The following is a 13,455-nucleotide window of genomic DNA, read 5'->3' on the forward strand; positions in this document are numbered from 1 at the left end:
CACGAATACACATTCATAACGCATTATACATTATATTATACCTTTCGATCATTTGATGAAAGAAAAGTGGTTGGTTTTTTCTCTTAATTAAAACATTAAAAGAACCTTTATGTTGTGTATCGTCTACACACGTGTGTATCTGTGTACGTGTCTATGTGTCTGTGTGCGGGTGTGTCTGTGTGCGTGTTTGTGTGCGATACATGTAATGTTTTGTTTTAAGCGTTTTCAGATTGGTAGTTTTTTGTATGCTGTTCGAGAAATGTTATGATGCAATAAAACAAGTTAATACAGTCAAATAAAATTGTCAATATGTTCTGCTTCGTGAAGTTGAGTCTCTTTTAAATATACTGTGTCAAATATTTAGAATGCAAAAATTATAAGAAATAAATATCTTGTTACATACATTGAATTAACAACGACAACAACAACAACAAGGACAACTACTATTACTACTACAACACCATTGACGACATGAACAACAACATGAACAACAACGAAAACATTGGCCACAACAACAACGCCCACGCAATTAATTGCAGAAACAAAATAATCCGCGACAGCATCTTCGGCTTCCTCATCAAACTCCTCGCAATCCAACTCTTCGTTTTACTTCTCATCAGCAACACTGCAAGCGCCGAAATCAAAGGTAAGGAATTGTAAATGTAATTGATGTAACGGTGGCAGTAACTGTAATAGTGCTGGTAACAGTTATGTAATTGTAAATGTAATTGCGAATATAATGTAAATGTGATTATATTGGTATCAACAGTAATTGTAAAATGTTGAATCAATGTAAATATAATTAAAATAAGTGAGTTTATATGATGCAATTTTTCAACTTAACGTATCGGATGAATTTGAAATAAAATGTCACAAAAATTGTTGGCGTGCAACCCTGGCAACAAGACTCTGAACAACAAATTGCGGTCTGAAGCATGCAATCAGTGAAATCACACACACACACACACACACACACACACACACACACACACACACACACACACACACACACACACACACACACACACACACACACATATACTATACATTAATAGATACAAAACTATACAATGCGTGTTTCCATCAATCAAAAGTCTTTCATTACATTCTCTGCTGAAATTTTTCCATTGTACAATCTCCTATCGATTTGACAAAATGCTTTGCATGTGCCATAATATGAAGCGACAACAACAAAGTAAATGGTAGTAGTAGATTATTATTATTATTATTATTATTATTATTAGTAGTAGTAGTAGTAGTAGTAGTAGTAGTAGTAGTAGTAGTAGTAGTACTAGTAGTGGTAGTATTAGTAGTAGTAATAATAATAATAATGAATAATAATAATAATTATTATTATTCAAATTACATTTAACGAGCTTGATAACGTCATAGCATTAAAAGGAGGGAAAAAAAATTGCAAAACAATAATCCGGGCTTTATAAATATTATAACTGTGCTATGAACTACAAAAGAAGCTGACAGATGGATTGATGGATAGATGGATGGTTGGACGGGTGGTGGGTTGATTGGTGGAAGAAGGAATGAATGAATAGATGGAAAGATTGGTAGAGAGATAGATGAATGGATGGATGGAATAATGGACAAATAGGTGCACGGGTGAATAAATGGGCAGTTGTATGTATAGATGGATGAATTAATGGATGAATTGATTGATGGATGGAGGAATGGAAAGATGGACGGATAAAAGAATAGATGGATAAATGGGTGGACATACATATCGTTAGACAAATAGAAATTAAAAACATGAGGGGGTGTTACAAATACTTGAAAAGAAGAGATAATGAGAAAAAAAATGAGAGGAAAAGAAAGAGCGAAAGAGAGAGATACTAAGTAAGAGAGAGAGTCAAGAAATAATAAAGAGCGGAAGACCAAACGTAAAAAATGGCTAGTGACGTTTAGCACCAACTGTTGATGTTGTTGTTGTTGTTTTTGTTATCGTTGTTATTATTGTTTTTGTTATCGTTGTTGTTGATGTTGTAATTGTTGTAATTGTTATCTTTGTTATTTTCATTATTATCATCGTTGTTGTTGTTGTTGCTGCTTTGAATGTGTTGTTGTTATGACTATTGTTGGGCTAATAATTCACATTACTGATAGTGATAATATTAATAACAATTATAATAACAAAAGCATAAATATTAATAATAATAATAACAACAACTACAACAACACTAATAAAAATAATATAGAAATGTTGTTGTTATTGGTTAAAAATGCGGTTTGTTTGTTTGTTTTTTTTAGGAGGTAGTTACGTAAATAAATTAAATTTTATTTAAAAATATTAGTTTTGGTCATCCTTGTATAAACTTATTTAGGATCAAAACGTTGGTTTAAGATTCAGAATTAAGATCATTTTCAATGGTATCTAAATTATAGTTTATTGTTGCTGTTATTGTTGTTGCCATTATTATTATTGGTATTATTGTTATTATTATTATTGTTTTTATTGTTGTTGTTTAAACTGGCTTGTTGCTTTCCAAATGAATGAAATGGCTGTAAAACATTGGCGAAGGCGTTTATTTCTGTTTGTACTATGTTGAATGGTCTAATGGCTTTTTGAATGAACGGTAGTCGTAGTAGTAGTCGTAGTAGTTGTTGTTGTACTAGTAGTAGTCGTTGACGGAATAGTAGTAGTAGTAGTAGTAGTAGTAGTAGTAGTAGTAGTAGTAGTAGTAGTAGTAACAGTAGTAGTAGTAGTAGTAGTAGTAGTAGTAGTATTAGTAGTAGTAGTAGTAACAGTAGTAGTAGTAGTAGTAGTAGTAGTAACAGTAGTGGCAGTAGTGGTAATAGTAGTAGTAATAGATTTAATAATAAAAATCCTAGTTCTCATCATCAGTCTCAATAATTTCTTCTTCTTCATCGTCATCAAAACTATCATTAACACTTATTTCTTTCCGTCATCATCATCACAATTAACATCATCTTCATCAACATCATCTTCTTCATCATCACCACCATCCTCATCCACATCGCTATTCATTATATTCATCTTAATGAGTGCCAAATGGTTTGTTAACTTTGGCAAAAGTGACATAAGTATGTGTGCGTGCGTGTGTATATGCGCGCGTGTGTGCGTGCGCGCGTGTGTGTGGGTGTAGGTGTGCGTGCGCGCGTGTGTTTGTGTGCGTGTGTGTTTGCTTGTAGATTGAAACTAAACAATATGTCTATTAAATATAATTTATACCAGACATGTTTATATAAATAAATATCTAGTAAAAACACAATAACATACGCAGGGCACACACAACACACACACACACACACAATTAATAATCAAAAATAAAAGGTAGATATTCAAATGTTGTGGTATTTAAAAACTGTAGGAATAGCATATTGCTATGACCCCCGTGTAACTGCGGATCAGCCAGAGAAACAGGGGCCAGATGTCGATGAGGTTTTTAGTCGGTATAGGATCTACTCGATTCCGACATATTCTTGGAATGTACCATGTGGAATATATAAAATATTTTCCTACCTCACAAAACACAAACAAACACATACACACATACATACATACACACATACACACACACATACACACACACATACACACATACACACACACATACACACACATAGAGAAAGAGAAAGTTTTTTCTTTGTTGTGTAATTAATTAAAATGTTCTTAAACACTACACAAAAGAATTAATGGAAACATCAAAAAATAATTTTGCACATTACAGACATATAATATTATATTAAGTGAATTATAATTAAGAGATTAAAACATTATTTTTGTCATACCCGTCTGGCTATGCAAATTGAACTATATCTAAACGCACATACATACACTTACGGAAAAAGAAGCACATCTGCGTACGCAAACTCATCTGCACATACACACGCACGTACATACATGAATACACACATAGAAAGACACACTTCTAGTCACACGCACACAAACACACACATCTAATCACATACACACAGACAGACTTACATCTAATCACACACACACACAGGCACACAACGTTTAATCAAAACACACCCACACATACAAGCAAACACACACACACACACACACACACACACACACATGTTCATGCACTTCATTCGCATAAGAATAATCATGGAACAAAGACTGTTGTGTTGTGGTCTCGTTATTTTTTACTTGCTGATAGACGATCTTTTCTAGCTTTGATGATAATAATTGCGATGAACATGATGAGGGTGATGATGATGACGATGATGGTATTTTTCTTATAAATATACTGACGATGATTGTGATAATGTAAAAGATGATGGTAGAAGCTGTGATGATGAAGAGGGTAATACTTTATATAGCAAAATTGGCTACTCTAATGCCATTATAGGATTCTCAATTTAAGGAAAGTTTTTCTAAGACAAATGATTACAGAAACACGATGAAGATAATGATGACAATGATGATTGTTAGCTGTATATGTTAACAGTGATAATGATAACACTCATGGTGTAGGTATATATCATTGATAATTATTACATCCGCAAAGAAATGATAATGACAATGATGATGAAGATGTAGAGGAAAAAGAAGAAGAAGATGATGATGATGACGACGACGACGATGATGACAATGATAACGTTGAAAATGATGATAACAATAATGGAATGATGATGATGGAATTATGATGATGATGGAATTATGATGATGATGATTTGATGATGATGGTGACAGTCACGATTAATTCATTGCAGATATCAAAACTAGAAGCGTTTCAGTTACCTTCCCCCTTTACCACCATCTACATCATCATCGCCATTATCTTCTGCATTATCATCAACGTACCAAAAAGCACAAAAACACGAAAAAACAACAACAACAACAACGTCACCAATGAAACAAAATCAGACGACATCACCACCATTAGTGAGCTTTGATCAGACAAAAACCGCAGCAGTCCTATTGAAAGTAGGTCAAACCCTGACATTGACCTGTCTGTCTCAAGGTCACAGCAACAACATCAACAACATCTCCTGGTACCACAACGGCACTTTGCTAAAACCGGAAATCGATTCCGGTTACGCAGTGACGTCACTGGGGGATTACAAATCCGGTCGTGGTGTATCCATGTTGAGTATCATCGAGGTGGATTTGAAAGAATCTGGACTGTATCGTTGTTCCAGAGTCGATCAAAATGATGGTGAGGAAGACGACGACGACGATGATGATGACGACGAGGATGATTATGATAATAATAGTCTTCATGATGATAAAGATGGTGATAATGGTGATGAATATAGAAAGAAGAGATTTGAAGATTATGATGAAGTCGTTGTGGTGGTTTTTGAAGGGGGAAATGATGAAGGTTGGTCTGTTCAATTATTTTTTCAAATATTTCTAAACTAGGAAAAAAAATTTTCATCATTATCGTCGTCATTTTAATTGACACTTTTATCATCGTCATCATCATCACCATCATCATCGTCATTGTCACAATCATAATCATCATCATCATCACAATTCATAATCATCATCAGTACATATAGATGCAAAAGCACCAAACATCTGGTCGCAGGCCGGCGAAGTCGTACAACTAACCTGCAATGTTGACACAGGCAAAACCGGAAATGGAAATTTTAATAAAGTCACGTGGTACAAAAACAATAAAGTTCTCAATGGTGGGAATGGTAGTGGTAGTAGTAGCAATAAAAGCATCAACGGTAATGATGATCATCGTGATGATATAGAGTTTGAAAGTTACAAAAAAGATAAAATTAAATATGAAAATAAACAAAAAACCCAACAACAACAAAAGCAAAGGCAAAAACAACAAAAACTATACAACAACAACAATAGCAGCAGCAACAACAACAACAACAGCTACATCGGCAGCAACAACAAAAACGACAACAACCGTTACAAAATCAGATGGAAGCGTAACTCTCACGAAAGAAGGATCAAACAAATACGGCACAAACAACAACAAAAACAGCACAAACAACAGCAGCAAGATCAACAACAACAGCAGCAGCAGCAGCAACAACAACTGCAACAACAACAGCAACAACAACAGCAACAACAACAGCAGCAGCAACAACAACAACAGTTTGAAAACTACATAATACAAACATCAGCAACATCATCCAGGCTACTAATCAGCACCTCTTCAACATCAGATGCAGGCACGTACAGCTGTGCTCTCTTCACGCACAGCATCAACAAACATGCAATAGATCACGTACAACTAATTGTAATCAGTGTCGGTGATGATTATGATGACGAAGTCGATTATAGTAATGATACCGATGATGATGATGACGATGATGATGGTGGTGGTAGTGATGATAGTGATGACAAACAGAAGGAAGTAACAAATGGTTTGTAATAGTGAGCGCGTGATGGATGAGTTGTCTGAATGTAATCATTTAATGTACCAACCACCCAACCTATTTGCAGGCCAATTAGACCCAACATTCTCCCATGGGCAGCAGAATCAACAACGAAGGATACAACACAAACAACTACAAAAACACAACCAGCAACAACTAAAACAACACAACAAGCCACAACTACAACCGAACCAACAACAGGAACAACGGCAGCCACAACAAAACAAACAACAGCCACAAAAACTACTCAATAATCATAAGCAGCAACAACTGCATCACCAGCAGGGTCGCCAACGACAACACTATCACAAAACAACGATGTTTGTTAAAATTGGCTCCACTATAAATCTTGAGGCCTATTTTCCAACACAAAACTCAGAATCCCAACAACAGCAACAACATCAACTGCAACAAAAAATGCAACAAAATCATCATCATAATAATCAAAGCGATCGTCAATACAATGAAAAACGAAAATCAACGAAACACGTTGAAGTCAAATGGTTTGTAAACAACAATCGATTAAAAAATGAGAATAATAATATCAACAACAACAATAACAACATTATCAGCAACCCAAACAACAACATCAGCAACAACACGGATAACAGAAATAACAAGACGAATAATATTAAATTTTTTATTGAAACACACGCTTATTTTAGTCGATTGAATGTATTCAATATAGGTGGGTAAATAAATATGCATCTATTTTTATGTGTGTTTGTATGTGTGTTTATGTACGTGTGTGTGTTTGTATGTGTGTTTATGTACGTGTGTGTGTTTGTTTGGCTATAAAAACCACGTTTTTTGTTCTTATAAGCGATTAAATTGATAATTTTATTTATGATTTATAATAATATTTTAAAAATCCATAATTGTGTAACATTTTAAAATCCATGATTGCATGTTTGAATTAACGATACTATATAAAATACATCTGACGTTACTAGTGAGAGAAGACCTCACAAGCTACAAATGCGCACTGTACGTAAGAAATAATAACAGGGATGATAATCATCAAAATGATGATGAGGAGGAAGAAGCTGATGAAGATGACGGACGTGATGGTGATGATTATGGTGGAGAGATGTACGAATATATCTTTGTGCTCAAAGGTTATTCTTCCTCCTTGTTTGGTTGATGGTACTTATTGAAAATATTTTCTACCAGTGAATAACTTTAAAATAAATATTTTGTAATTATTTACGTTATTTCAACCATTTTTTTTTCATAATTTTACGATGATTCATATTCAATATTTCATAAATGGCAATCCGAATCACGACCCTTTAATGGTAGGGCCCCAGAAACAATTTAAAATCTGGGCCCACCCACATTATCGACTCCTCAAATACTTCTCAAAAGTATTATTATTAATATTAATCCACTTCTTAATTGTTGGCAAAGTTTTCAAATTTTCTACTTTATTCGTGATTTAGCATATAAAAATTTGAAAATTAATATAGTTGAAACTGTTGTATAAGCAAAAAATTCACCCCATTAAGACATTTTAGCCTTTCTAATATTTGGAATCTGTAAAATTTTGACCTCTTAAAATTTTAATTCCTCCAGATAACAATAAATTTTTTTGTAAAATAATAGACAAAACAATCATAAAATTTCCAGGATATATCTGTCCAGCTCTCCCACCATCTGACGAACGAGATTGCTCGTGGGTTGATTGCAATAAAAGTTATAAATACTATTTTGGACATGTTTGCTCTTGTTCTACTGCCAACTATTCAATCAGTAATAATAATAATAATAATAATAATAACAACAACAATAATAATTTTACTAATTTGACGATGAAATATTACACATGTGAGATGGTATATGGATATGACCCGGTTGAAACAGTTTGGAAATGTTAGTTGTTTATTTATTTATTTGTGAATGTGTGTGGCTGTTTGTTTGATTTTATTAATGTGTGTGTGTGTGTGTGTGTGTGGTTGTGCGTGTGGCTGTGTTGTGTGTGTGAGAGAGTATGCGTGTGAGGTGTGTGTGTGTGTTGACATTTTTTTTAATTTGATGAATAATCTATTAATTGCTACATTGGTTTTTTTTGCAATTTTTCTTGTGCAGTATCTCAAGATTTTGAAGAGGAATCACGTAACCCGATCAACTTTTCACAAGAGTTACAGCATTCAGAACGGTCTAAGCAACAACAACAACAACAACAACAACCTTCAGTACTACAACCCTCACAACGCAAACAACAACAACAACAACAACTGCAACATCAGCTGCAGCCCAAACAGCAAGCATATCAAATGAAACAAGTTAAACGTCAGCAGCAGCAACGACAAAATGAATTTTTTGCTGAAACAACAACAACCATTTTTGCTAAGATGCATGAAAATTTGTTGTTACTGTGCCCGCAACAACAATCATCACAACAACAACAACAACAACAACAACACATTAATGTTATTTGGTCATACAAAGTTAATGAAAATTCTACAGAGCGTTACATTATAAACACAAATGTCGACAATAAAGACATCAATATTATCACCAACAACATCAATAACAACAGCAAAAACGTCAAAAATATAAAAACCATCAGTAGGAACAACTACAACAACAAGTTCATGAATTTAAAAAGATCAAATTTAAGCAAACATAGTCTTTCAAAAAATTACAAGTTTCAAAGGAGCATTGATTTGCGTTATAGCATCGATAATAAAAACAATAACAATAATAATAATGATAACGTCAACAACAACAACATTAACAACAACATCAATAAAAACCAAAACCAAAACCAAAACAGAAGTATTAGCAACAAAACCCTTGAAAACAAAAACAATAACAACAACATGAACTACAAAAATGCTATCAACAACAACAACAGCCACGTCATCAACAGCAACATCAACAGCCATAACAACAACAACAACAAAAACAACAACAACAACCATGTCGACTACTCTCCCACAGATAACAAGAACACTAAAATCGCTGATGACAACAAACTAAGGAACGAGGAAAAATTTATCATTAATAAGAACTCTTTAACAATATCAAACTTCAGTTAGTAGCATTAGCAATGTTGTGATCATTTAGAATGAAAGTAACATCATCATCATCATCATTGTCATCATCATCATTTCATCATCATTATTCTGTGATCATGATTATGATCATAATCTATCATCATCGTTATTTTCAACACCATCATCATCGTCATCGTCGCTGTCATCATCAGGATCATCGTTCATCATCATCTTCATTATCATTATAGGGCTACATAAAATGACTTCATTATTGATATTATTTTATTATACTTATCATTATTATCATATTAATAACAATAATAATAACAATAATAATAATAATTATTACATCATCATCGTCATAATAAACAGATAGAAACGATATAGGGTTATACACATGTCTGTTTGACTTCTTCGAAGAATACCCCAACGACGACGACGAGGATGATGGTGATGGCGAAAAGGATGATGACGACGAAGATGATGATAATGATGACAAGAATGATAATAAGAATGATAAAGATAAAGTAAAAAATGGTCACACTGATAAGGGTGTTAAGAAGTTTGTTGGAAGGCACAAATTTCTTGTTAGAGGTTTGTAAGATTTATTTTTGTATTAATTAATTTGTTTTTTGGTGAAATTGTTTTGAACAAAAATTGTTTTTCATCCACATCACCACCACCACCACCATCTTCATCATCATCATCATCATAATCATAATCATCATTATCACCATCAGGTCTTCCCTGCCCTCCGCTAGTTAATGATGATGATGATAACGATGATGATGACGATGATGATGACGATGATGATGATGACGATGATGATGACGACGTACTTAAGGATGTGATCGTTGATAACTGTCATAAATATCCGCTCTACGGAGAACATTGTACGATAAGGTGTAAAAATTATGGTGATGATAATGGTAATAATAATAATAACAATAATAATAACAATAACAACAACAACAACAACAACAATAATAATAATAATAATGATGAAAATCATCACAAAACGAGTGTTTTCATGTACTGTGAATTGAAGCCCGAACCACATGTTGCTATAAAATCATCAATTTCAACTCCGAATACATTATTATCATCTTCATCTTCTTCGTTATCATCATTTTTTTCTTCTTCTTCCTCTTCCTCGTCCTCCTCTTCCTCATCATCATCGCCGTCATTACCATCATCATCAGCTTCTTCATCATTATCACTGCCGTCCGATGAATTTCATACGCATTGGATTGGACCGAAATCATTCTGCTCAAGTAATAATTTTTTTGTTAACATTTGTTAATACTAACAGTAAATACTAATTTAATATATTTAAACTCACACGTTTAGTAGAAAATAACAAAGAAGAATGTTCGAATTAAAAAATTAAAATTTAATAAATATATATGATAGATGCATAACGAAGATTTGACGGCGTAAAAATATTAATTAGTTATTTATCACACAAGTTACTTTCATGCTAATAATATTAGTGAGTAGTGAGAAGCGATTTCAATCTGGCTAGCGTTTACCAAAACCAAAATTTACCTTTATTATTTCTGTTCAAGTTCATTAAAAGTAGAAACTGTATTGCTATCGATCGGCAACGAAATAACTAGTGATTCTAGATTTTTTTCTAGCTCCATAAACATGTACTCACATACATAGTCTAGCTCGTATTTATGTGATTACATATTTTTTTATTTAAATTTATTTCTACATACGAACGTTAATAAATTAATTTGTAGATAGCAATGGAGCAAAAGTACGTAAGAAAACTGGAGAGCTGTCATCGTCATCATCGCAGCTTCTGTCATCATCATCATCATCATCGTCACTGTCTCCATTTTCACTCACACTATCAAAACTTTTCATGACGTCATCATCTCTTTGCTGTACAATTTTGTTTTCAGCATTTTGCAAATTTTAAATTTAGATTTATATGTTTCCAGATTTAAATTACCCTTGAATAACATTCTGCTAATCATAATAAAATTATTATTAGTTTAATATTATTATTTTTATTATTATTGTTATTATCATCATCACAATGAAAATAATTATTATAATAAAAACAATGATGAAACATTTTTAACGCATATGTCGTTTTTGCTGTTTGTTTATTTGTGTGTGTTTGTGTGTTTGTGTGTTCGTTTGTGTGTGTTTGTGTGTTTGTTTGTTCGTTTGTGTGTTTGTTATAAATTTTTCCTAAACTTTAAAATTAAATGTGAGCCCCTAATTAAATTCCTCCTAACTATATAAATTAGTATTCAGTGCACTGAGAGCCAGCCAGCACCAACAACTACTTGCTACTACCAATATTCTATCAACTTTTCTAATTTTATTTTTATATCAATGTTATTTAATATTTAGGCAAGTTATAAATTTTTTGTACATCTTCTAGATATTTTAATTATTTCAGTTTATTTATTACAAAATATTCGGAAGATATTTCAACAACAAAAAAAGCTATAAATAAATGATAAAAAATATAGTAAAATGGTTGAAAACAAAATTTTTCTTACTGTTTGAAACTTGAAAAATTAGTAAAATTTACAAAAAACAATATCACGAAAGCCACCTTTTAAACCATTTAAATCCAGGAACAACATACAATATGCGAGTGAAGGAGCGGATCGACCATTCCACAGCCTAAAAATGGCAATTACGTCTTAATATAGTGTTGTTAACAGTACAACAATAATCGAAGGATTTATAACAAGTGGTATGTATAAGTAAAAAAGTTTCGTTGATAAAGAATTGCAACCATGCAAAATTACCACAATCAGACACAAAAGAATAGCGACAACAACAAAAAATACAATTTGAACTAATAACCGGCATGGAAAGCAACAACATCCCGACATCAACGAACAACATTATAAAACAAAAACATGCAACACAATCAAAACAACATCAACAAAGAAACATCCACAAATGAACAACAACCAATCCCAACAAAAGACATTTACAATTAGATTCTTCCAGAGCCATTAAACAGCAGACAACAATAACATGAAATAAAAATTACATAAGAATAAATGAACAAATGAATGAGTGAAAGAGAGTTCGCCAAAAAAGGACGTGGAAATGAAATGCATAATGTGTGACAGACAAAAGGTGCAAGCAAGTTAAGATTAAACCACACTTTTTTATAAAACAAATTAAATTAATTAATTATTTTAAAATAATTGGCCGGCATGCTAGTGTAATGGTTATGGTGGCTGGCACAGTCTTTGCAGAAACCTGATTCAACTTCAGAGAGTTACCTCCTATCACATAAAATGTGCGTGGCGTGTCAATCACCTATTTTACATGCAGTGTCCTTGTTGTTGAAAGAGAGATATGAGTTATAATAGATAAGGAAAATCAGTTTGTAGGATTGTTTGTATCTTATCACAAATATTATTCTTTGGTAAAAATGATACTAAAATAACTATCACGTCAAATAAACACATGAATTTTTGTATGTCTCAATAATAAAACCGAGTTCATTATGCAGAAACTCCCAAAGATGGGAAATATTATATAAATTTTCATAAATTCGTTTACTGATGCGAGTTTTGTATGCTCAACTTATTTGAAGTTACGGCTTTAAAAATAACCAGACACTTTATAAAAAAAAAACCAAACACACGAACGTTAAGACAGCATTACTAGTAACAACAGTTGGACAATATAAACAAATAACACAATTTTTAACACAATTTACTAACCAATAACTAACCAAACAACAATTACAACAGTAAATAATTACCAATCTATGGCTATTAATAGCAACAACAAACGAAATTAACGACAACCAAATCAACAACATCGAAATTAGCAATAACAATAAAAAACATTAACCAACCAATCAACCAACTGACCTATCAGCCAACCTCACAAGACAACCAGCCAACCAACCAACCATTCAACTTACCAACCAACCAACTTACCTACCAAGCAAACCAAACACCAACAACAAGTTGAAAAGCAGCAGAACAAACAACAGATGTATAGATTTCAATCTCGTCACGTTTGGTTTAAACTGGTTCCAACTAAACACACACACACGCACACAACACACACACACAAACCAACACACACATATAGTCATACTCGTTCGTTGCCTACTAAT

General features: G+C 32.8%; 2 protein-coding genes across 2 annotated transcripts; both read left to right on the forward strand.

The window, feature by feature from the left end:
- Positions 1 to 471: 471 nt before the first annotated feature.
- On the forward strand, positions 472 to 8,613 carry HELRODRAFT_165675 (hypothetical protein; the record flags this gene model as incomplete). Its single annotated transcript, XM_009032201.1, has 8 exons — positions 472 to 646; positions 3,312 to 3,415; positions 4,853 to 5,309; positions 5,482 to 6,321; positions 6,401 to 7,021; positions 7,287 to 7,451; positions 7,963 to 8,051; positions 8,422 to 8,613. The coding sequence occupies 8 exons, from the start codon at positions 472 to 474 to the stop codon at positions 8,611 to 8,613; spliced, it is 2,643 nt and encodes an 880-aa protein (XP_009030449.1).
- A 545-nt stretch (positions 8,614 to 9,158) lies between these two features.
- Positions 9,159 to 10,717, forward strand: HELRODRAFT_165676 (hypothetical protein; the record flags this gene model as incomplete). Its single annotated transcript, XM_009032202.1, has 4 exons — positions 9,159 to 9,372; positions 9,708 to 9,929; positions 10,538 to 10,609; positions 10,686 to 10,717. The coding sequence occupies 4 exons, from the start codon at positions 9,159 to 9,161 to the stop codon at positions 10,715 to 10,717; spliced, it is 540 nt and encodes a 179-aa protein (XP_009030450.1).
- Positions 10,718 to 13,455: the final 2,738 nt, after the last annotated feature.

Source organism: Helobdella robusta (assembly GCF_000326865.2).
Source record: "Helobdella robusta unplaced genomic scaffold HELROscaffold_8, whole genome shotgun sequence".
NCBI lineage: Eukaryota > Metazoa > Annelida > Clitellata > Rhynchobdellida > Glossiphoniidae > Helobdella > Helobdella robusta.